General features: G+C 40.9%; 1 protein-coding gene across 1 annotated transcript; it reads right to left on the bottom strand.

The window, feature by feature from the left end:
* Window positions 1–314: 314 nt before the first annotated feature.
* On the bottom strand, window positions 315–26,229 carry LOC137652419 (FAD-dependent oxidoreductase domain-containing protein 1-like). The gene is made up of 8 exons (XM_068385816.1): window positions 25,484–26,229; window positions 19,733–19,962; window positions 16,627–16,740; window positions 8,429–8,591; window positions 7,248–7,393; window positions 6,635–6,875; window positions 1,116–1,230; window positions 315–717 (listed from the first exon to the last, which is right to left on the bottom strand). Exons 1-8 carry the CDS (start codon window positions 26,021–26,023, stop codon window positions 578–580), a joined length of 1,689 nt encoding a protein of 562 aa, XP_068241917.1. The 5' UTR covers window positions 26,024–26,229; the 3' UTR covers window positions 315–577.
* Window positions 26,230–26,878: the final 649 nt, after the last annotated feature.

The raw sequence follows: 26,878 nt of genomic DNA, 5'->3' as shown, positions 1-26,878 counted from the left end.
AAACTGATATTGTAAAGTGAACTGATATTGTAAAGTGTACTTTACATTTTCACGTCATAAATATTTTCAATTGTAAAACACTCCTTTTTTTTAACCTTTTTAATTACAGGGGTAGGAATCCAACATATATTAACATCGAACTAGTTTTAACTTTTGTAAAGTCAAATGAATCTTTTCATAGCAACGTACTATGTTAATAATAAGGTAACCTCACATCGGAACACATTCAAATATACAACTGAGAATTTAAACAATTTTAACGTTTTCCGAAAATTTTATTTCGGAAAGATCTATGTACACTATATGTCAAACAACAATGCAGATCTGTACATAATTTACAAAAACCTTTGTAAAGAAACAAGATAAACTGGGCAATTCTTGATGGCTTTAAAACAATTATTGAAAAAATGTATCTAAGTTCATAACAAAATTACATTCTAGTATCTCAGAATTCGACTAGTTTCTCTAAATAAAGCAAATACAGTCATGTCTAAGTGAATTAAATTATATATAAAAGAAACAATTAGAAAAAGAAATTTGTTACATCTTTAAATAGTTGAAATATATTTCTTGGGCTTCACACAATATAACGTTCAAATAGAGGTTCTTGCATGAGAATTCTTTCAAATGCAAATCGTTCTAAATTTATTGTTGTAAACTCTCCATGAAGAATGCACTCCATTATTGCTCGTCCAACTCCAGCTGCTTGCTGTATACCTATAAATGTATGCAATTTTTTTTTATGGATTATCATTGTTCATTGCTAAAGTTTATTTATAGCTAAAAATATAACAGTGAGAAATTTTAAGTGGCTCACTAGTCTTAAGCCATTTTATGACTACAGTATATCCAAAAGAGAACTGTGGATGCTCAGCCATGCAAACTATTACATATATGGACTGTAAACATCCAACCTGCATCAACAATATGATATCTAATTCTATTATTTGCAAAGAAAAGCACTTGTTAAATACTTTCACATGGGATTATGAAAGCTTGCAGTATTTGTTTACAGGCTACTAGACTTTTCAGGTAAACTATAAGAATCCAAGCACTTAGCCCTTGTGCTGCAATTTAATGAATTGCATTTACAGTATTAATGAAATACGACTTACCGTGTCCACTGAAGCCTGAAGCAAGAAACAGGTTGGAAAACATTGGATGAAGTCCAATTATACCATTCTGGTCAAAGGTGTTGTAGTCGTAGTATCCGGCCCATGAACTCTGCAACTGATTTAAGAATGTGTCAAAGTACTTCAACATTTTGAAAAAAAAAAAATTTTTACTGAAGACTTAAGCCAAAATATATAATACAAAATGGCAAGCTTTATAAAATCACAGTATGGTGAATTGGTTGCTTCAGAGCACTGTTTAAGGTGCATTAATTTAATACCAACCATCTGCATTCATATTATTGCACTTTTAACCTCTAAAAAAAGGTCATGGTACTATAGGTAAGTTGGTGCATTGTCTAATCAACAGCTAAATATGCACTAGGGGTTACCAATACTGAGTGTAACTGTCTTAAGAAAAAGGAGAATAGGATGGGAGAAGTGACCGTGTTTAAAAGGATTCACATCTACACCAGGTTTCAGTCTTTTAGTATATCAAATGAAATCACTGATTTAGAATAAACAAACATTAGTATCTATGGTAAACAAATTCTGCTAGTGCTTTCATCAAATCTATTGTCGAAAAGTTGACTCATCGGTAGTGTGTGAAAATTTGTAGAGGGCAGGAAATTACTGTTCCACCGGGCAGGAAATTACTGTTCCACCGGAACAGGACAGAAAGGGGGATCCCTAGCAGCTGACCAGTGATCTTTGAAGCACCATTACAGACACCTGTGTGGAAAGCTTCTCTAGTGAAAAAAGTTGGCCAAGAAGACTGCCAGCACTGAGCTGGTACTTCTGCCTCAGACAGAAATGTTCATGCAACCGTCTTAACCTTACTGATGTGATCATCTGAAAGAAAGAATCTCGCTGTTGACGTGTTTATCAGCATGCCAAAATACTTCAACTTTTGCTTGGGTATGAAATTTCATTTCTCCCAGTTTATCAGAATCCTCATATTGTGAAAAAATGAGAGAAGCCAGTCTCTATATTGTAGCTACTATCTCTCTCTGAGGAGGGTAGGATCAGACAAATGTTGAGATACATCAGCAGACATATCCCTTGCAAGTGGGCCAAAGATGCTACCAGGGTGAAAACCCGTGAACACTTGGGAAGCCATACATATTCTGAAGCACAGAGTCTTGAACTGGTACATCATGATGCAGAGGGAGAAGCGGAAGTACTTTCGAAAAGACTGATGCACAGGTAATTTAAAGTGTGCATCCTTCAGGTCCACTGAAAGCATGTAGTCTCCTTCAACAGACCGTACTGTTTCCATCCTGAACAATGTTTGTAGAACAAACTTCTTCGGAGAGGTCAATGACCAGCCTCCAGTTAACTTCTCCACTAGAAAATGCCAACTGCGGAAGCCCAATATCTTTAATGACTTCAAGCATGTTTCCGTCCAAGATCTTTTAAATTGCTGTTCACAAGCCAGGGCTTTCAGTGATCTTGGAGGATCAGATAAAAACACTATCAGTAAGTGAGATACGAGTGGCCAATGTTCCTGAAAGGGTAGCAACCATCCTAAAAGACATTCACTACCCACGGTTTGTCCCCATTGTCTCTGCTAAGTTGCCCAATGGCAAGACAGGCATCCCCCTACTCTCAGCAACAAGAGAAGGAGTCCGCTGACACATGCTCGTTGGGGACCACATCAAGGGCGTATGCACAGGGACGGTGGCATCAATTGCACTCAGTGAGGAGACTTCTCCAATGCCTTCTTGGAGAGAGTGCATGCCACTGCACAGGAGGCCACAATCTGCACTCAGCGAATGGGGATGATTGAGAACAATCATACAGTACCCCCATAAGATAAACTGAGAAAGTGTTGATCTACAGCTGGGTTGCTCATAAACTAATTGCAACGGCCACCTTTTCCGATAAGTGCTTGACATCCATTACAATTGAAAATAACTGCCAGGATTCACTTCCTATAAGAAAAAGAAAAGGAAAAAGTTTGTGCAGAGCGCAAAGCAAGACGTCCGTACTAGCTTGTAGCTGAAAAAAACCTTTCGTTTAACAACCTCATTAAATAATTTCAATGGCCGTTCCAACTTGCACTGAAAACCAAATATGTTGATTTGTATTTCATGCAGGAAGAAAGCAAACATCTACCAGTTGTCCAAGCTGTGAACTAGAGCATCTCATTTCAATGCTTAGGAGTTCAGGAATGACAGATAATTGTAGGACTAGTCAAGTACAGGCAATGCCTACTGGTTCCAAAGTAGTCTCCTACTAAAAGACACAAAAATCTTATTCTTCTAAGTATTGGGTACAATATTCCTCTTGGGACAATTCTGAGAATCTTGCATTCTGAGAATCTGGCAAGATTCTCAGCCCAAAAAGTATCCTGAAAACCATGAAGCTATGAAGTAATGACCCTGTACTTCTTTTGAAATAAAAGGCACGAAAAGTTCTCTACCGAGACATCTTCCAGGTACTCAAGAACCCTCTTCAATAATAAGAATTATAGACCACTTTTATTGTCTGATATGGGGTCATTAGCCTTTGCATGATATTACTTACCATAGGCGTTCAAAATTTTTTTTTTAGTTTGTATTCCATTTTATCTTCTGGAAGCTTTACAAGGAATGAACTAAATTACCAATCTCTAAAACTCATAGAACAGTTAAATTGTTAATTTAAAAAAAGCATTACCAAGTAGAGAGATTTTTACTGTTGATAATTTTAGATAAAACATAAGATTCAAACAGCCAAATTATCAGTAAAAACTTTATAAAATTTTCTTAGGCATACTTCTTTAAAATTATGTATATATATCAAGGAAAGTTCACTTGAAATAAGGCAGTAAAAATGAAGTAAATTATTTGTCTTAAAAATGTATATGAACTTTGTATGTGATCTATCTTTAAAAATATCTTACTCCATATACCAAAGGCACTTCCCCAAATTTTGGGGGGTAGCCGACATCAACAAAGAAACAAAACAAAAAAGGGGACCTCTACTCTCTACGTTCCTCCAGCCTAACCAGGGACTCAGCCGAGTTCAGCTGGTACTGCTAGGGTGCCACAGCCCAACCTCCCACATTTTCCACCACAGATGAAGCTTCATACTGCTGAATCCCCTACTGCTGCTACCTTCGCGGTCATCTAAGGCACCAGAGGAAGCAGCAGGGCCTACCGGAACTGCGTCACAATCGCTCGCCATTCATTCCTATTTCTAGCACGCTCTCTTGCCTCTCTCACATCTATCCTCCTATCACCCAGAGCTTTCTTCACACCATCCATCCACCCAAACCTTGGCCTTCCTCTTGTACTTCTCCCATCAACTCTTGCATTCATCACCTTCTTTAGCAGACAGCCATTTTCCATTCTCTCAACATGGCCAAACCACCTCAACACATTCATATCCACTCTAGCCGCTAACTCATTTTTTACACCCGTTCTCACTCTCACCACTTCGTTCCTAACCCTATCTACTCGAGATACACCAGCCATACTCCTCAGACACTTCATCTCAAACACATTCAATTTCTGTCTCTCCATCACTTTCATTCCCCACAACTCCGATCCATACATCACAGTTGGTACAATCACTTTCTCATATAGAACTCTCTTTACATTCATGCCCAACCCTCTATTTTTTACTACTCCCTTAACTGCCCCCAACACTTTGCAACCTTCATTCACTCTCTGACGTACATCTGCTTCCACTCCACCATTTGCTGCAACAACAGACCCCAAGTACTTGAACTGATCCACCTCCTCAAGTAACTCTCCATTCAACATGACATTCAACCTTGCACCACCTTCCCTTCTCGTACATCTCATAACCTTACTCTTACCCACATTAACTCTCAACTTCCTTCTCTCACACACCCTTCCAAATTCTGTCACTAGTCGGTCAAGCTTTTCTGTGTCTGCTACCAGTACAGTATCATCCGCAAACAACAACTGATTTACCTCCCATTCATGATCATTCTCGCCTACCAGTTTTAATCCTCGTCCAAGCACTCGAGCATTCACCTCTCTCACCACTCCATCAACATACAAGTTAAACAACCACGGCGACATCACACATCCCTGTCTCAGCCCCACTCTCACCGGAAACCAATCGCTCACTTCATTTCCTATTCTAACACATGCTTTACTACCTTTGTAGAAACTTTTCACTGCTTGCAACAACCTTCCACCAACTCCATATAACCTCATCACATTCCACATTGCTTCCCTATCAACTCTATCATATGCTTTCTCCAGATCCATAAACGCAACATACACCTCCTTACCTTTTGCTAAATATTTCTCGCATATCTGCCTAACTGTAAAAATCTGATTCATACAACCCCTACCTCTTCTAAAACCACCCTGTACTTCCAAGATTGCATTCTCTGTTTTATCCTTAATCTTATTAATCAGTACTCTACCATACACTTTTCCAACTACACTCAACAAACTAATACCTCTTGAATTACAACACTCATGCACATCTCCCTTACCCTTATATAGTGGTACAATACATGCACAAACCCAATCTACTGGTACCATTGACAACACAAAACACATATTAAACAATCTCACCAACCATTCAAGTACAGTCACACCCCCTTCCTTCAACATCTCAGCTTTCACACCATCCATACCAGATGCTTTTCCTACTCTCGTTTCATCTAGTGCTCTCCTCACTTCCTCTATTGTAATCTCTCTCTCATTCTCATCTCCCATCACTGGCACCTCAACACCTGGAACAGCAATTATATCTGCCTCCCTATTATCCTCAACATTCAGCAAACTTTCAAAATATTCCGCCCACCTTTTCCTTGCCTCCTCTCCTTTTAACAACCTTCCATTTCCATCTTTCACTGTCTCTTCAATTCTTGCGCCGGCCTTCCTTACTCTCTTCACTTCTTTCCAAAACTTCTTCTTATTCTCTTCATATGAATGACCCAGTCCCTGACCCCACCTCAGGTCAGCTGCCCTCTTTGCCTCATGTACCTTGCGCTTTACTTCCACATTTTTCTCTCTATATTTTTCATACTTCTCTATACTATTACACTGCAGCCATTCTTCAAAAGCCCTCTTTTTCTCTTCCACTTTTACCTTCACTCCTTCATTCCACCATTCACTGCCCTTCCTCATGCTGCCTCCAACAACCTTCTTGCCACATACATCACTTGCAATCCCAACAAAATTTTCTTTTGCTAACTTCCACTCCTGTAAATTACCAGTTTCTCTTACTCTCACCTCGTCATATGCCATTTTCAACCTTTCCTGATATTTACTTTTTACCCCCAGTTTTATTAGCTCTTCAACCCTCACTAGCTTCCTTTTACATCCACCTACTCTATTCCCCCACTCTTTTGCTACAACTAATTTTCCTTCCACCAAAAAATGATCAGACATACCGTTAGCCATACCCCTAAACACGTGCACGTCTTTCAATCTTCCAAACATTCTTTTAGTTATCAACACATAATCCATTAATGCCCTTTCTACTACTCTTCCATTTGCCACTCTTACCCATGTATACTTATCTTACTAAAAACATAATTCAGATACCTTTGCATTTTCAAATGCTGGGACTCGATGGGCAATTGCTGGCCATACACAGTTCTGAAAATAATCCTCATCCACTTCCAAATCATTTATGGGTGGTTCCTCATGGTCCTTGGGTGACTGCCCACACAGGTACATGCCACCTAAACCTTCTCTCCGGAAGTAAGAGTTGTTAGGATTGATTACTAAGGGGCAATCTAACCCAGGGCCATCCGGAGCATGAATACAATAAACGTAACGCTTTCTGGAATGGGAGGTAAAAAATAATAGACAGACAAAATCAATATGCTTTTCAAGACAACCGTGATCTCAATTCAGTACTATTTCCCCTATAGTGTACATGAAGTCTCATGAAACAAAGTAAAAGCCAAATTCCTTTCCAACATCTATAGTCCTAACATTTGTGCTTTTAATTTCCAAGATTGGCTTAATTTAATTTATTCCTGTACAATCTTACATTGTAAGCCTAATTTTCATGTATCTGAAGTCTGGAGAGTCAATTAACATAATTATTACATCAGTAATCATGATAAAAGTTTTGTTTCACATTTATAGATATTTAGAATTATGTTTTCACTTTAACAATGACTTGAGAAGTTTAAGGACAACCACCTACCTAGGTTCAATGGGTATGGGTATTCCCATTATTCCATTGCCTTGTCCAATTCCAAGTAATTTACCAACTTCTCCAGACCAAGCACCGGCAGCAAGTACAACTATTGCACATTCTATTTCTCGCTTTTCACCATCTGGTAGAGTGACCTGCAATGGATATTCAGTATTCAGGTGCATATACCTAAAATTCACCTTGTTTAATTCCCTTCTCTGTGCACGCACAAAACAATAAAAATCACTTGGAATTTTAAAAGTTAAAAGGTGTCTGGTTTCAGTTCGAGTTTCATGAGAATAGATGCTCGTCAGCTGGACAAGCCCAACCCCCCACTGTGGTGCCCAACCATAGCAGTAGCCTCCCCAGTAAACAGCTTAAGCTCACGGTCCCAGGCTGGGATTGGTCTGCCGCCACGCGAATGCTAGGCAAATACTTTACCACTATACTAGCCAGGAGGCTAGTAATTTATTTTTTAATCTTTGGGCAAGATGAAATATCCTTGCAAGATACAGACTCCCCAGTAAACAGCTTAAGCTCACGGTCCCAGGCTGGGATTGGTCTGCCGCCACACGAATGCTAGGCAAACACTTAACCACTATACTAGCCAGGAGGCTAGTAATTTATTTTTTAATCTTTGGGCAAGATGAAATATCCTTGCAAGATACAGCAGTAACTTCAAAAAGTAGAAGATAAGCTATAACACTGAATCTTCTGATATTGCAGGGAGGGAATAATTACTACCTTCATATCTAAATACAGGTTTCTGAAAATTAACACTTTTATTCAAATGACAAGAGGACTTGTCCAAGTCATTCTACAAATTTTTATTTTCACTTATAAAAAGACTTTGACATGAGAAAATGAAAGTCAAGAACCACGATACAGGATCTATAGTTTACTCTTAATTACTTCTGAACTGTAAGATTTCCATGTGCAACAAAAAACAATTCAAGAAAATTTAACATTACATTACTCCTGTGGTGTAATAATTTCATACATTTTAACTTTCAATAAAAATTTTGAAAAGTTCTTAACATGTTCTAAAGGTTTCCTTTTAAAAATGAGCCATTCTCAGTGAGAAACTTCATACCTTTAAACACCTTTTGTCTTTAACCTACCAGCAACATCATGATATGTTCTTATGAGGAAATAAATAAAGGTATTTCTGAATCATGTATTATTATTACCTCGGCTTTTCTGATGTTCCTTATGCTTACGTTTCCAATGCCTTCTGTCACAATATCATCAAGAATGTTACTGCCCAGTCCTGTAACCTTTCCATTCACAAATTCCGTGCCAAGAGAAACAGCCTTCCTTCGTAAACAGGACAAGAAACTCCAAGGGTCAAACCTGTCAAGATATAAACATCATCAACATCATTAGGGTAAAGTTTCAATTGCACTATAAACTAAAATCAGGATGTAAATTAATTTTGCAAACAAAACCTGATGTACAGTACTATGCAACAGGAAAATAGGGGTTAAGTTGAAAGGTAAAGTACACAGGACAGTTATGAGACCGGCAATGATGTATGGAGCGGGGACGTGGGCAATAAAGAAGATAGAAGAGAAGAAGATGGATGTGGCAGAGATGAGAATGTTGAGATGGATGTGTGGGGTGTCGAGAAGAGATACGGAATGAGGTAATTACGGGTACCACAGGAGTTAGAAAACTATCAGATAAGATCCAAGAAAGTAGACTGAGGTGGTATGGTCATGTCATGAGAAGAGATGAACAGTATATTGGGAGGAGAGTGATGGAAATAGAGGTACAGGGAACAAGGAGAGGGAGACCAAAGCGAAGGTGGATGGACTGTATCAAGGATGACCTTCAATCAAAGGGATTAACCAGTGATGAGGTGTGGGACAGAGGTAGATGGGGAAAGCTGACCATAAACATTGACCCCACATAGAAGTGGGAAAAGATGTAGACAAAGAAGAAGACTGTAGATTACGACAAACAGTCCTACAAGCAAAATTTACGAGAATCATCCAATGTTTTTCTTTTTTTTTTTTATTCAGTTTACAGGTCACAATAAAAAATTACAAGTTATGATGTTACTTTTGATAAACATACTTCAATAAGGATAAGTTTTCATGGACTGCAAACCTGTCAATCCACAAAATGTCCCCTCTCACCCTAAAAGTCTTTCTCCTATCTTTTCAAAATCTACTTCACTGTTACATGTCACAATACCCACTTTTGGTAGTTTTTTAAAATTAATTCAACCTTAATCAAATAAAAAACATTACCAATTTAATGGAAACAAGCACTGTACACTTAAGTACCTCAAACTCATTTCTAGAGAAAGATTATAATTTTCTTAAAGTGATTTGTATTTTTCTTATATAAACAAACACGACTCCTGTAAAATACGAGTATCACAGGCTTGATCTGGATAAGCTGTTGAAATTGTTTAAAATGTTATTTTGATTATAAAATAAATTTTTGAATATACTTACCCGGTGATTATATAGCTGCAACTCTGTTGCTCGACAGACAACTCTACGGTAAAAACTCGCCAGCGATCGCTACACAGGTTGCGGGTGTGCCCAACAGCGCCATCTGTCGACCAGATACCCAGTTCTCAATGTAAACAAACACTCAATTTTCTCCTCGTCCCACTGCGTCTCTATTGGGGAGGAAGGGAGGGTCATTTAATTTATAATCACCGGGTAAGTATATTCAAAAATTTATTTTATAATCAAAATAACATTTTTCAATATTTAACTTAGCCGGTGATTATATAGCTGATTCACACCCAGGGGGGTGGGTAGAGACCAGCAATATATGTTTACACTTTTATGAGCTAAGAGTTTTTATTTCATTTTAGAAGTTATCAAAATAACAAAAACAAAATAAATAGGTACCTGGTAAGGAAGTCGACTTGAACAATTACTCTGCCTTTTAAGTACGTCTTCCTTACGGAGCCTCGCGATCCTCCTAGGATGCTAATCGACCCCTAGGATCTGAAGTATCAAGGGTTGCAACCCATACAACAGGACCTCATCAAAACCCCTAATCTAGGCGCTCTCAAGAAATGACTTTGACCACCCGCCAAATCAACCAGGATGCGAAAGGCTTCTTAGCCTTCCGGACAACCCAAAAAACAACAATAAAAACATTTCAAGAGAAAGATTAAAAGGGTATGGAATTAGGGAATTGTAGTGGTTGAGCCCTCACCCACTACTGCACTCGCTGCTACGAATGGTCCCAGTGTGTAGCAGTCCTCGTAAAGAGACTGGACATCCTTTAGATAAAAAGACGCAAACACTGACTTGCTTCTCCAATAGGTTGCGTCCATTATACTTCGCAGAGATCTATTTTGCTTAAAGGCCACGGAAGTTGCGACAGCTCTAACTTCGTGTGTCCTCACCTTAAGCAATGCTTGGTCTTCCTCACTCAGATGTGAATGAGCTTCTCGTATTAACAGTCTGATAAAGTAGGATAAAGCATTCTTTGACATAGGCAAGGATGGTTTCTTAACTGAACACCATAAAGCTTCAGATTGGCCTCGTAAAGGTTTAGTTCGCTTTAAATAGAACTTAAGAGCTCTCACAGGGCATAAGACTCTTTCTAGTTCATTGCCTACCATATTCGATAAGCTGGGAATATCGAACGATTTCGGCCAAGGTCGAGAAGGCAGCTCATTTTTGGCTAGAAAACCAAGTTGTAGCGAACATGTAGCTTTTTCTGACGAAAATCCGATGTTCTTGCTGAAGGCATGAATCTCACTGACTCTTTTAGCTGTGGCTAAGCATATCAGGAAAAGTGTCTTTAAGGTGAGATCTTTCAGGGAGGCTGATTGTAGCGGCTCAAACCTGTCTGACATGAGGAATCTTAGTACCACGTCTAAATTCCAACCAGGTGTAACCAAACGACGCTCCTTCGTGGTCTCAAAAGACTTAAGGAGGTCCTGAAGATCTTTATTGTTGGAAAGATCTAAGCCTCTATGCCGGAAGACCGATGCCAACATGCTTCTGTAGCCCTTGATAGTGGGAGCTGAAAGTGATCGTCCTTTTCTCAGGTATAAGAGAAAGTCAGCTATTTGAGCTACAGAGGTACTGGTCGAGGATACAGATACTGACTTGCACCAGTTTCGGAAGACTTCCCACTTCGATTGGTAGACTCTAAGGGTGGATGTTCTCCTTGCTCTAGCAATCGCACTGGCTGCCTCCTTCGAAAAGCCTCTAGCTCTCGAGAGTCTTTCGATAGTCTGAAGGCAGTCAGACGAAGAGCGTGGAGGCTTTGGTGTACAGTACCTTCTTTACGTGTGGCTGACGTAGAAGGTCCACCCTTAGAGGAAGACTTCTGGGAACGTCTACTAGCCATTGAAGTACCTCGGTGAACCATTCTCTCGCGGGCCAGAGGGGAGCAACTAGCGTCAACCTTGTCCCTTCGTGAGAGGCGAACTTCTGCAGTACCTTGTTGACAATCTTGAACGGTGGGAATGCGTATAGATCTAGATGCGACCAATCTAGGAGAAAGGCATCTATATGTATTGCTGCTGGGTCCGGGACTGGTGAGCAACATATTGGGAGCCTCTTGGTCATCGAGGTTGCAAAGAGATCTATGGTTGGTTGGCCCCAAGTGGCCCAAAGTCTCTTGCATACATCCTTGTGGAGGGTCCATTCTGTTGGAATTACTTGCCCTTTCCGACTGAGACAATCTGCCATGACATTCAAGTTGCCTTGGATGAACCTCGTTACTAGTGATATGTTTTGACCTTTTGACCAGATGAGCAGGTCCCTTGCGATCTCGTACAACGTCAGTCAGTGAGTGGGTCCCTCCTTGCTTGGAGATGTACGCCAAGGCAGTGGTGTTGTCCGAGTTCACTTCCACCACTTTGCCTCGAAGGAGAGACCTGAAGCTTTTCAAGGCCAGATGTACTGCCAGCAGCTCCTTGCAGTTGATATGCATGATCCTTTGACTCGAGTTCCACAGTCCCGAACATTCCCGACCGTCTAATGTCGCGCCCCAGCCTACGTCCGATGCGTCCGAGAAGAGAACGTGGTTGGGAGTCTGAACAGCCAGGGGAAGACCCTCTCTTAGGTTGATACTGTCCTTCCACCAAGTCAGGCAAGACTTCATCTTTTCGGAAATGGGGATCGAGACCGCTTCTAGCGTCTTGTCCTTTTTCCAGTGAAAAGCTAGATGGTATTGAAGAGGACGGAGGTGTAGTCTTCCTAATGACCCAAATTGTTCCAGGGATGATAGCGTCCCTACCAGACTCATCCACTTCCTGACTGAGCATTGTTCCTTCTTCAGCATGTTCTGGATGCATAACTGGGCTTGGCTTATTCTGGGGGCCGACGGAAAAGCCCGAAAAGCTAGACTGTGAATCTCCATCCCTAAATACACAATAGTTTGGGATGGGACCAGTTGTGACTTTTCCATATTGACAAGGAGACCCAATTCCTTGGTCAGATCTAGAGTCCACTTTAGATCCTTCAGACAGCGACGACTGGAAGAAGCTCTGAGAAGCCAGTCGTCCAAATAGAGGGAGGCTCGGATGTCCGATAAATGAAGGAATTTGGCTACATTCCTCATCAGCCTCGTAAACACAAGAGGAGCTGTGCTTAGGCCAAAGCACAGGGCTTGAAACTGGTAGACAACCTTTTCGAAAACGAATCTCAGAAAAGGTTGGGAGTCCGGGTGGATGGGGACGTGGAAGTAGGCGTCCCTTAGGTCTAAAGAGACCATCCAGTCTTCCCTTCTGACCGCTGCTAAGACTGACTTTGTTGTCTCCATGGAGAACGTCTGCTTTGTGACAAAGACATTCAGAGCACTGACGTCTAGCACCGGCCTCCACCCTCCTGTCTTCTTTGACACCAAGAAGAGTCGGTTGTAGAATCCCGGAGATTGAAGGTCCGAGACTTTGACCACCGCTCCCTTCTCTAGTAAAAGAGACACTTCCCGTTTCAAGGCTCGTCTCTTGTCTTCCTCTCTGTACCTGGGAGAGAGATCGATGGGAGACGTTGCTAGAGGGGGTTTCCGTACAAAAGGGATCTTGTACCCCTCTCTGAGCAACTTCACAGATTGTGCATCTGCGCCTCTCTTCTCCCAGGTCTGCCAGAAGTTCTTGAGTCTGGCTCCCACTGCTGTCTGAAGATGCGGGCAGTCAGACTCTGCCCTTATAGGACTTGGATCCTTTCTTCTTTCCTCGTTTCCCTTCGGCACGAGCACCTCCTCTGCTGGAGGCTCTGCCACGAAAGGGCGGAATAAAACGGGACGCTGGAGTGTCCATCCTTGGTCTAGCTGACAAGGTAGGCAAAGGGGGAACTTTGCGAGCGGAGGACGCAACAAGATCGTGAGTGTCCTTCTGCACCAATGAAGCGGCTATTTCCTTAATCAGGGCTTCTGGAAAAAGGCACTTGGAAAGAGGAGCAAAGAGAAGCTCAGATCTCTGGCACTGTGTAACTCCAGCTGAAAGGAATGAGCATAGGTTTTCACGCTTTTTAAGGACTCCGGACACAAATGATGCAGCAAGCTCATTAGACCCATCACGTACGGCCTTGTCCATGTAGGACATAATGAGCAAGGAAGTCTCTTTCTCTGTCGGAGAGATCTTTCTGCTTAGGGCTCCTAGACACCAGTCTAAGAAGTTAAAAACTTCGAAGGCCCTAAAGATACCTTTCAAAAGGTGGTCCAGGTCCGAAGATGACCAACATATCTTTGAGCGTCTCATGGCAAGGCGGCGGGGAGAGTCTACAAGACTTGAGAAGTCGCCCTGGGCAGAGGCAGGAACTCCCAAGCCGAGAACTTCTCCCGTGGCATACCAGACGCTCGATCTAGAAGAGAGTCTAGCAGGGGGAAACGCAAAGGCTGTCTTCCCTAAACTCTTCTTGGACTGCAACCATTCTCCTATCACCCGCAAAGCTCTCTTGGACGAGCGTGCGAGGACGAGTCTAGTAAAGGCAGGAGTGGTAGACGGCATGCCTAACACAAACTCTGACGGCGGAGAACGAGGAGCCACAGAAACAAACTGGTCCGGAAACAACTCTTTGAAAATGGCCAAAACTTTTCTAAAGTCCAAAGAGGGTTGAGTAGACTTAGGCTCGTCCAAATCTGATTGTGGTTCATCTATGTGTGCAGCAACATCATCATCAGAAAGTTCCTCATCCGACAACTGTTGAGGAAACGGCAACGGAGTGGGTAACGGCTGGTTCGCTGAGTCCGGTAGCACGGGTGCATGCGTGACTGAGCCGGACGCAACGTCATGGAACTGCTGCCCAGTCTGTGAGCTGGCAACAACCATGGCAGCGCGGGGACGCACAGCGTCTACTCCAGACTGTCTGGACTGATGTGGGTGCGCAGTGGAAACCACACTGGGTTGCGGAGGTTGACGCACCGCGTCAAAACAAAGCAACTCTGACGGTTGTTGAACCTCCAGAACGTCAACGGCAACCTCCGTGCGTCGCTTAACGTCAACATGCGGCTGGCAGATCACACTGGAACGCATGGGTGGAGGAACTCTCTCAACTGGTGTGCGTGAGAAGGTTACCTCAGCGTCCACAAGACGCACAACCGATCGTGTGGAAGGTTGTAGGCTAGGTACTGCACTAGCTGGTGCGGCAGCAACCTTCTCCGCACGAAAGTCCTGCATAAGAGACGTCAGTTTAGACTGCATGTCTTGCAGTAGAGACCACTTAGGGTCTACGGGAGCAGGTGCGGCGACAGACGGTGTTACTGTCCGAAGCGGTACCGCTTTGCCTCTCTTAGGCGGTGAGCAGTCATCGGATGACGGCAGCGAGTCCGAACTGACCCAGTGGCTACAACCGGGCCGTTGGACTTGCGCTGAAGGGACCGACTTGCGTTTTAACGGTCGTGAGACCTTGGTCCAAGGTTTCTTGCGAGAAACACCTTCCGAAGACGAGGTATAAATGGGCTCTCTCGTCTTAGTTAGGTAGGAGCGATCTTGGGTAGATACGCCCGATACCACGGAGGGAACGTCTGTTCGCTGATTAAAGCCTCTCGAACCCATTTGTCGTACGACATTGCTTCTCCCCTGGACTTGGGAGCTTGCAAGAGGTCCCGGACTAGGAGGACGACAGGCACGAACAAACGAACCCTCAAGCGCAACACTATCCACAACACTATCACTCGGCACTTTAGCACTTCCCACTGCACTTTTGCACTTAAGCTTCTTCACATCCGCCATGAGCTGATTACGGTCACTAGCAAGGGACTCAACTCTCTCACCCAGAGCCTGGATGGCACGCATCATATCAGCCATCGATGGTTCCTGAGTGCCAGGAGGGGGGTTAGGAGCAACCACTACAGGGGAAGGAATAGGTTGTGGGGCATGGGGAGAGGATATATCAATAGAACGAGAAGAACTTCTCCTAACTCTATCTCTCTCTAGCCTACGTGTATACTTTTGAAATTCGATAAAATCGAATTCCGAAAGGCCAACGCACTCCTCACACCGATCTTCCAATTGACAGGTTTTATCCCGACAATTGGAACAAACAGTGTGAGGGTCGATAGAAGCCTTCGGAAGACGCCTTGAACAGTCCCTAGCATTGCACTTCCTAAATTTGGGGACTTGTGAAGGGTCAGCCATTTTGAATTGGTCAAAGGGAAATTCAAAAAACTATCAAAAAGTCATCAACAAAGAATCCGTTATCAAAAAGAGTTCAAAGATTTGTGTGAAGAGAAACCCTGCACAGCGAAAGCTCAAAACTAGAATAAAGTACTTCACCAATTAGATGTGAAAAAACTCCAGTTTAGCAACAGCGAGTAAGTACGTCTTGTCGACACCTCGACAGAGAGAAAATTGAGTCTTTGTTTACATTGAGAACTGGGTATCTGGTCGACAGATGGCGCTGTTGGGCACACCCGCAACCTGTGTAGCGATCGCTGGCGAGTTTTTACCGTAGAGTTGTCTGTCGAGCAACAGAGTTGCAGCTATATAATCACCGGCTAAGTTAAATATTGAAAAATATACGTTATTACAACTTTTCTGTTATTCTAATTCGTTCAAACTTTCACTAAAATAGACAAGGCTAAAATAATTCCTTTTTAAACTATAAGATGTCTTCTTTTTTGTAACAACAATTTCTAAAAAAAAAACAGTTTTAATTTATGTAAGTAAAATTTGAATAGAGAATGAGTTTCCACCTTAAAGCTTATTGTCCTTACACATGGCTGTTTCTATAGAATACAGTATGTGCAGACAGCAATATAAATAAACACCAATAGAAATATGTAATGATTGGTATATAAAATAAGTATAATTCCTGAACAGAAATAGAATGGGATGCAGCTGGAGTTTTATCTCATATCCAAATTTGAATACTGTACCAACAATCCCAGGATACTTGGTAATTAAAAAATCTTTAGAAATAGACCGTGACACACATTCCATTGCTTTCTTTCTTACCATCCTTCATTTTCGAGACCCATTACACCCGCAGCAATTCCTTCCGTATTAATCCAGGGAAATCTTTTCTTTAATCTTCCTGCACTCATAAATTCTACCTTGGCACCAACATCTCTGCAATAAAAGAAAAAACCTTGTTTCACCTTTACCCTTTTAATCATATACTGTATTGTATATTGGATTCAACCGATAAATAAAATTTTTATGAGGCATTAATTCGTCCTATTCATAGTTATTAATAATTCTCCTCTGACTGTCTCTCTTACTTCCACTTTTATTTCTTATTTACTCTGCACAATATTGTAACAGATTGAAGAGGCTAAAGATATGTATATGAACTATCCACACCTTACTATTCCTGCACTGCCATTCATATAGCCATTTAATAAATCACATTCAATATTAAACTTAGTAAAAAAGTTTTATACACCTCTGACAACCATACAGTAATTACAGTATTGGCCCTAAATCAGTAAATGATATACTGTACAAGGTAATAAATCTTCAAACAGTAAAAATTTTTAATCTACATTATACAATTATATGCGAGAAATATTTAGCAAAAGGTAAGGAGGTGTATGTTGCGTTTATGGATCTGGAGAAAGCGTATGATAGAGTTGATAGGGAAGCAATGTGGAATGTGATGAGGTTATATGGAGTTGGTGGAAGGTTGTTGCAAGCAGTGAAAAGTTTCTACAAAGGTAGTAAAGCATGTGTTAGGATAGGAAATGAAGTGAGTGATTGGTTTCCGGTGAGAGAGGGGCTGAGACAGGGATGTGTGATGGCGCCGTGGTTGTTTAACTTGTATGTTGATGGAGTGGTGAGAGAGGTGAATGCTCGAGTGCTTGGACGAGGATTAAAACTGGTAGACGAGAATGACCATGAATGGGAGGTAAATCAGTTGTTGTTTGCGGATGATACTGTACTGGTTGCAGACACAGAAGAGAAGCTTGGACGATTAGTGACAGAATTTGGAAGAGTGTGTGAGAGAAGGAAGTTGAGAGTTAATGTGGGTAAGATTAAGGTTATGAGATGTATGAGAAGGGAAGGTGGTGCAAGGTTGAATGTCATGTTGAATGGAGTTACTTGTGGAGGTGGATCAGTTTAAGTACTTGGGGTCTGTTGTTGCAGCAAATGGTGGAGTGGAAGCAGATGTACGTCAGAGAGTGAATGAAGGTTGCAAAGTGTTGCGGGCAGTTAAGGGAGTAGTAAAAAATAAATGGTTGGGCATGAATGTAAAGAGAGTTCTATATGAGAAAGTGATTGTACCAACTGTGATGTATGGATCGGAGTTGTGGGGAATGAAAGTGATGGAGAGACAGAAATTGAATGTGTTTGAGATGAAGTGTCTAAGGAGTATGGCTGGTGTATCTCGAGTAGATAGGGTTAGGAACGAAGTGGTGAGAGTGAGAACGGGTGTAAGAAATGAGTTAGCAGCTAGAGTGGATATGAATGTGTTGAGGTGGTTTGGCCATGTTGAGAGACTGGAAAATGGATGTCTGCTAAAGAAGGTGATGAATGCAAGAGTTGATGGGAGAAGTACTAGAGGAAGGCCAAGGTTTGGGTGGATTGATGGAGTGAAGGAAGCTCTGGGTGATAGGAGGATAGATGTGAGCGAGGCAAGAGAGCGTGCTAGAAATAGGAATGAATGGCGAGCGATTGTGACACAGTTCCGGTAGGCCCTGATGCTGCCTCCGATGCCTTAGATGACCGCGGAGGTAGCAGCAGTAGGGGATTCAGCATTATGAAGCTTCATCTGTGGTGGATAATGTGGGAGGGTGGGCTGTGACACCCTAGCAGTACCAGCTGAACTCGGTTGAGTCCCTTGTTAGGCTGCGAGGAACGTAGAGAGTAGAGGTCCCTATTTTGTTTTTGTTTCTTTGTTGATGTCGGCTACCCCCCAAAATTGGGGGAGGTGCCATGGTATATGTATGATGTACAACTACATCAAAATCTATGGGCTACTCTATGCATGACCACGTCCAGTGCATAGATATATGCCTTTGCACGAGTAAATACAATGCCATGAGTGACAATAGTCAGTCTAGAGATGGTCTGAATATTTGTGTTTGCAATCGCAATAGCGAATATTCACATTTTTTTAGGATTCGCATTCACATTTGCATTTACTTGTTGCTTACCAAATATTTTTTTTCCATCAAACATTGAACTATAGGCTTATTTCAACATTTTTAAATGAATGCAGTGAAAAGGAGAATTATTCCGATTTAATCTATTAAACGATCAAATCATCGATAATTAACACTAAGAAAACCACATTAATGTGATTGAAGACCCCTTGACTTGGTGGAGACTGTATTGCAAAACATATCCCATTCTCTCAAAGTTAGTGTGCAAATTATGGGCTTGCCCTCAAATCAAGTTTTGCCAGAAAATACCTGGTTTGACATACAATGAAAAAAGGAGCAGGGTATTTGCTGAGCAACTTTTAATTTTGAAATATACCTTGACAATAATTAATTTCATCTATGAAGGACCCAAAACAAGTCAACATTATTTTATCTGTTTCCTAATGCATGTCAGAAAAGTTCAAACAAAAAATTTGCATTCGTAAATGATGTTTATTATTCGTATACACAAATACTGAAAAATACATATTCAGAACACCCCCCTCCCCTCTCTCTCTCTCTCTCTCTCTCTCTCTCTCTCTCTCTCTCTCTCTCTCTCTCTCTCTCTCTCTCTCTCTCTCTCCTCTCTCTCTCTCTCTCTCTCTCTTTTCATTGTAGTTTTCACTTCATTGGGAAATTTTCTCAGTTTAAATTATCGTATTTTCTATAGTATAAATTTTTTTTCAAATTATTTGTACACGTCGGTATGATTACTTATTACCTCTGATACGTAAGTGCTCTGGAGTTTGTAGCAGACCTCAGGTATTATCAATCTCTGCTTCTGCTTCAGTAATTATTTTTTCGTTTTCTATTTTATCAATTACTTTCTTAAATCTAACCATTATAATCCAATATACCATTCACTATATTCTTATTAGATTCTAACTAAGCATTTAAATCAAAATCCACAAAGATCGCACCAAACAAACTACTAGTAATTAAAACTAGTAAATAACAAAAATAGAGACTACACATACTTTTGAATTTCAAAATTGCTTTTCAAATTCTCGACCCCTTCCTCTGAAGCTAAGGTTAAGTATCCAGCAGGATTGAAGTGCATTTCAGGAGTATCTGCTCCTTCGACAGCCAAATTCTTAGGAGCATTTCTCAAAAACTCCATACCATACAAGGAGAGATGGATATTTTCTGGAATGCTAAACTGTTGACGAATTCCTCCAACTGAAAGTACCGTTGAAGCTCTTTTATACTGAAATTACAAAAAGAAGGAATTAGGACAGTTAGTGAGTCTTACATCTGCAAATACAGTATTGTGCATTTTAGGTTAATAAAGGATACATTAATTTTTAGCAAAACTGGAATTCACTATAAGAGATGATGAGTGCTGGCTAGTTTGGTTTGGTGTTTTTCTCTGTAAGACTAATGGTAGCTGGGGCATAACTTCTTATGTATCTATTGATTACAATGTAAACACCATTTCCATTGTTTACTTTGGTAAATGTGGTGGGTTACTGAGCATACACTGATTGCATCCGCTTTTACCACCTGTTCTGTTTTTGTATGGCATAATCATTACTTCGCTTTTTTAACTAATTAAGAGCTTCCAAATATTTATGTACAAGTTCCTGGATGTTTTATTTATAAGAGTAATTTTCTTTCAGTTCTAGCATGACTACAGTCAGAAGGAAACATGTTCAAAAGGGAAGTTGAATCTATTTAAAAATTTACTGTAATTTCATCTATTTCGGAACTTGATTATGTTGAAAACACTTGTTGCTCAGCTGAAAGCAAAAAATATTCTTGAAATAGTGACCCACATGATTGGTGTGCACAGCTCTTCCATGTACCGCTTGCCAGAATAGAGGAGCAGCGAGACAATATTAATTTGCGAGTGAAGCGAGCCACGGTGGAGTAAAAACCATTTGAGGGATGTGATAAAAATTATAGCGACACATGTAGATGGTGTGTGCAGCACCTCCATGTACCACTTGCCTGGATTTGAGGAGCAGGGAGATTATGTTTATTCGCGAATGAAGCGAGCCAATGCAGAGCAAAAACCATCTGATTGACATGATATGAATCATAGGTAGGCCTAATTACTGTATGATATGACAAATTTTGGAAGTAATTTGTAATCTTCCTAACTATACAAACCCAAGTTCTTTACATAAAGGTAGGATACCAGCGAAGCTGGAATACGACTTTTAAAACTTTTAATGATTTGTCAACAACCGACCGGTTGTTACCAGTCGGCAGCGGGAAGCACTGCAAGTGCTTGGATTGCAGATGGGACTTATGTGGTAGGCTATGGATAATTTGTATAATTATGAAAAATACAAATTACTTCCAAATTTGTTATTTGTTCCTATATGAATACAAAACAGCCCGAAACACAGTACCTTGAACAGATATACAGTAACTTGTCTGCCGCTACGAATCGGAGGTACTTCCAGGAAGTGGTATGGACTGGGATCAGGAAGTATGCATCCTTGAGGTCTATTGTGATCATGAACTCTAGCGATTTATTGCCTGTCTGACCATAGCTGGGGCCTTCATCTTGAGCGGGGTCTGAACAACAAACCCGTTTAAGGGCAAGAGGCCTATGACCGTTCTCCAGCCTCTAAGATGCCTTGGCAACAAAGAGTCAACTGTGGAAGCCTGGAGACCCATCGCAGACCTCCTAGAGAGTGCCCTACTCGATCATAGTCTTGAACTCTGCCTGAAGGTCTACGTCCTTTAATGATCTGTGCCAAGGACATTGACCTCATTGGGATAGATGAATGAGGGGAGGGAGTGTGTTGGTGAATGGGACAAGATAACCTGAATGCAGGACACTTAATGTCCAATATTCCATCCAGCAAAACTGCCATCTCTTCCACCTGGAACTTAGGCATTCTCCCAATGGTGGTATTGCGGGGGGAACGCACCTAATGGTGGCATTGTCCTTGCTTAGCTCCTCTACTCCCTTGCCCTGTTCTTTCTTACCTTAAGGGAGCCTTCTACGGGTTCTGGCATTTGCCGTGAATTGGACAGGTCGGGAACCATCTTGAGAAGACTTATTAGTCTGTCACACTACAGGTGAGGCTTCCTGTAAAACCGGAGCCTTAGTCACAGGTTGCTGGGATGTTACGGCTCGGTGGAGAAGGGAGTCTTGACTTGCCTTCCCACACTTCTCAACCATTGCCTCGACATCTTTTAGAGGGAAAAATGATAGATTCTTAACAGAGGCGTTATGAAAGTAAAGAATTTCTCTGTGAGGAACCTGCCCCTAGAATCTGGAGATGACGGCATCACGTCTTTTCAGAATCCAGTTGGCCCACTGGTTCGCTGCGTTAAGGATAAGGAATTCCATCGCCCTGGCGCCTGTCAAGACAATGTTTTTGAATATCCTATGCTTATCGGGACTGGACAAATCTTCAGGGGTGGGTAAATAGCCAACCGACCTAACCAGTGGTTCATGCAGGATGAAGACTGGAGGGTCGCCATTGCCGTTCTCTCCATATTCAGGGCATATGACGCTAAAAAAAAAATCATTGATTGATTCGTAGCTGTTCATTGGGTCAAGGGCAAAACTGTAGTATTTAAAGGTAAAGGAGAAAGGTTGGCTTCTTGTACTGTGTAGTACTTTCTCTCTCTGATGAGCAGAGGTATGATGATCATGCATAACTTACCAGCCTCAAGGGAGTCCTTTGTAACTGAGATCTGAAAGTACAGGTAATGTACTTCCTGGAGAGGAGTATAATCTCCAGGGAACTCCGAAGAGCTAGAGCGATCAGGCAAACGAATTTACTAGCTTTCCTGAGTTGTGGTGGCCTATGTAGCAACGTCCTCAACTGGTGATCGCCAGACCGGGGTTTGAGTCCTGCTCAAACTTGTTAGTTCCTTTGGTCGCTGCAACCTCACCATCCCTGTGAGCTAAGGATGAGGAGTTTGGGGGAGCCTATAAGTCTATCTGCCGAGTCATCAGCAGCCATTGCCTGGCCCTCCTTGGTCCTAGCTTAGGTGGAGAGGGGGCTTGGGCACTGATCATGTATATGTATGGTCAGTCTCTAGGGTAATGTCACTGTCCCTTGCCTCTTCCATTCATGAGCACCCTTTAAAACCTGGTCAGATAGGCCACATAGTGAGGACTACAACTGGTGCTTGCGGTTGTGTTCGCTGAAAAGCACAGAAGGGTCAGAGCGCTCAAAGGGAAAGCAGGGGTGCCTTCTTTTGCACTGAGAGGCAAGCGGCTTAGAGTACACATTCCTCCCAGAGGGAGAATATGCTAAGGATACACTCGAGCAAGTGACACAACCCCAGTCTTCAAATGGGCGAACATTTGCAGTGGAAGCAGAAAGTCCTAGGGACAAGAGCCCAAGAAGGAGAGAGGCAGTGCTTGCCAGATGCCGAATCGCAACAGCAAGTTGGTTATTGACACCTCATTAACAGTTTGTATTCATGTAGGAACAAACTTTAATTTCACGTCAATTACATGAACCATATATTTTTACAACTGGTTATTTGTGTTTGCACTATTATGCATTTATGACGATTGCTATAGCATCAACTACCTTGCTTTTGGTGTTTCCCCCATCCAAAACCTCAAATTTCCCACTTGGATCCTCCATAATTGTTTCTATATGGAGGGTAGGCAAACTCATAAATGGATGGCTTAGGCCCACTTTTCATGGTCAGTAATGGATAAAACACAAGATAGCGAGTATGAAAAATATATGGTTCATGTATTTGGGAAGAACTCAAACTATCCCATATTTACTGCACTTTATAAGAAAATATCTTATATGCTGAGTACCCCAAAACTTTCTTAGAATCTGAAATATCTGGACAGTACTTTCATTCCATTGTGACATTAAAATTAGTTGAACTTCGGCTAATAACAATGGTCGCAAATGAATAAAAAATTAGGTAACCAGTTGGAAAAATACATAGTTCATGTTTTTGGCTATAAATCAAATATTATATATGTACATGCAACCACTTACTATAATCAAGTGGGAACAGCTTAGGTTTGGATTCAATTTGACATTACTAGACAATAGGATTCTCTAATAGTAGCCTAACTGGCACTTATCCTATGGTAGTTTGTAGTACGTTGGGTATATCATAATATTATAAGGTGGAGTTTGACATTTTAATGCATTTTTGAACTGTGATCCAACGTACAAATGCTATTCTGACAATTTTGGTTACTCATGATGTTTATGGTAGCTTATGATAGATATATACAGGTCAATGCTTCAGTTAAGAGACTAACAATCTCGTGAATACCATTATTCAATATGCTCTATAGATTTTTAGGTTTTATTTTACATAAACACAATTTTTCCCAAATTATTTTAATCAGCATATTTCAATAAACCATTACTAGTACATTCGTTTAATTCCATAAAAATGAATCACTTAGCAATAATTACTGAGGTAATCAAATTCTAAGTTTGTATAATTAATGGTTAACGCCAAAACATTAGCCCACAGGGTTACTGCACGTAGCAAAAAATGTTCTGCTTGCCAGCACATAGGAGCAATGAGATAATGTTTAATCGAGATTGAAGAGAGCATATGGCAGAGCAAAGACCAATAAATCACTAGCTCAATTAAGTAGGGATGTACTTATAATAGAATGAACACTGTTACAAATGACACCATAGAAAATAAGATGGCAAGTCACGTTATTTATGCATCACGAAGTCCTGGCAAACAAAAGCTCCAGTGTTTTGACTTTTTTCATTACTATTTCTTGGGTTTGATTACAGTGACTTTTTATTATTACGATGACAGTTTTTGGTATCATTACGGTAGAGTCCTACCCAGCGCCATTACCACTTGCTAGTACATAGGAGCTTAAAGTTTTTATTTTTAAGAGAGCGCACGGCGGCACAAAACCCTCTGGCTCTATCAAAATATTACCAAATTCTATTGGTTTTTGCTCCACTGTGCGCTCGCGAAAAAAGTACTGGCAAACTTAATGGCACTGGGTGGGACTCTACTGTAATATTACCCAATTTTTCTTTATGATGATGACTGGCGGACACAACAGTTTAAAAAAGTTAATCTAAATATACAATTAGACTGGTATTCAGCATATTTTAAGGCGTTTGGAATGTAATTTATGATATCTAGCGCAAAACTATAGTTTTTCAGTTATGGTAGTTGACCCGGCATAACTCAAAAACTATAGATTTCAACAAGTAATCAATATGAAAAATGTTCAAAACACCTATAATTAAACCATTTTCCCATTTCATAAACCCATAAGCGATGTTGTTTTTATATAGAAAATTACCAAATTGGAGTTTATGTATGATAGCGGCCACCTGTATGTATTATTATGTCTAACTTAGAATATGGCAGTGTAAGGGGGGTCACAAGGGGGCACCAGCCCCCCATTAGGAAAGTAGCTAAGGACACGGCTTGTAGGTTAGGTTAGGGGGGAACGTTTAGGTTAGTTGATGTCCATTTTTAATCAACTCGTGAGGAACTGGCCGCTGATATACAAAGGCTCCACCAAATTTTTAAATTTATTAAATTCTAGCCTCAAAGTACACTCACAATATGAAGAAATGATTTGCATGTGTGCCCAAGCTACACACCAGATGTAAAAGGAAATATTTCGGTATTATTGTACTGTATTACAGGGTAATGTAACCTAGGGAGAAAACTACTTTATTCTATAGAAAAAAAATCCGTTCTCTTCGAAAATGACACTCGTTCCTGTTGGAAATGAATAGTTTTAGAAATATATATACCAATATTTCTCGTCAACTTACAGAATAGTCCTGTTCCACAACCACGACGCGAAGGCCTTGCAACGCACGCTCTTGCAGATGGTAGGCAATGGAAGACCCCATAGCTCCCGCTCCTATTATCAATACATCACAAGTACCTGGCCACACCGATTTCGCTTTATATTCATGATCTATAGGTTTAGTTCTTTCAACATTTTCCGTTTTCTTGTCACTGAAAATTCTTTCTGTCGTCGCTACAATCCTTCTCACCCTTCTGGACTGCAGACCAAAATACTCCTTCAAATCGTCCCCAAGAATCCCAACAGTTCTAGAAATTGGATTCTCATATCTAGTTTTATATATAGGGCCTTTTATCTTTTCTCTATCAGCAGTTAGTTCTCTTTTGCCCTCTATTGGGGGGTCTTTGCCCCCTTCACAATATCTAAACGGAGTGCACGAAAAACATCTATGGGGTTCGAGAGAACTCCTTTTCCGTACAAACAACGAGTTTGACAGTTGCCTGTGCCATAACTTGTTACAATTTACGGCTAATTTCGGAGTGATGATGGTTTTTATAAACATATTGCTTTTATCAAATTAATAATTTCCTTATAAATTTTGTGGCCACCGGAACAAAACTTGTCACAAATTCACGATGCCATGATAGTATTAGTAACAGTCAGAAATTGTCTCTTAAACGGCTCCCTCGTACGAGCTTGTTAGCTTGATCGATGTTTCACTATTATACCATAAACCACTCATAAAATAAAGACTAAGTTTCTACTTTTCCTTATTTTTTCTGTTTATACTCCAGGTTCCTTGTCACTCACTTCACAGGTTTACACAGTGTTTGTAACAACCGGTTAAATGTTATGTAACTGCTGTCAGTGTTATTGTCCGTGAATAGTTGAAGGTTCAGGGTCGAGGCAAGGTCCTTTAAAGGACCTTGGGTCGAGGCATATCCTATGCAACGGCGCCTTTAGTTATCTCGCGATGCACTTTTATGAGTTTATCTTTCTTTTAAATTATTTTGTCTTTTTCTCCACATCAGTTATGCAATTTTTTTCTTATTTTAGATATGATTTTTTGTTTCTTTTAGATTATCTTGTCTTTTTCTCCACATCAGTTATACAATTTCTGTCTTATTTTAGTCCAACTACTAGTTGACAGAGTATTTTCTTTGCAGCAGGGCCCCAATTTATTTCTGTTGCTGTTCTTAGGTTGTATATGGTGAATCCTAAAATGTCACTGCCTATTTCCTTCCCTGTTTAATGCAGCATCAATGTCTTCTTCTCTCCACTACTATTATGAAATAGTTCTTCAGCAACTTGGCATATAACTACTACGTAAAAATGTAATTCTAGTTTTGATGGAAGAGCTTCCAGGTTCCTCGTCGCTCAGTCCACAATATGAATATGGGCACACTGCTAGATGTGT

The sequence above is a fragment of the Palaemon carinicauda genome, chromosome 13 (assembly GCF_036898095.1).
Source record: "Palaemon carinicauda isolate YSFRI2023 chromosome 13, ASM3689809v2, whole genome shotgun sequence".
NCBI classification, from domain to species: domain Eukaryota; kingdom Metazoa; phylum Arthropoda; class Malacostraca; order Decapoda; family Palaemonidae; genus Palaemon; species Palaemon carinicauda.
This window is presented reverse-complemented; position numbering and strand designations above follow the sequence as displayed.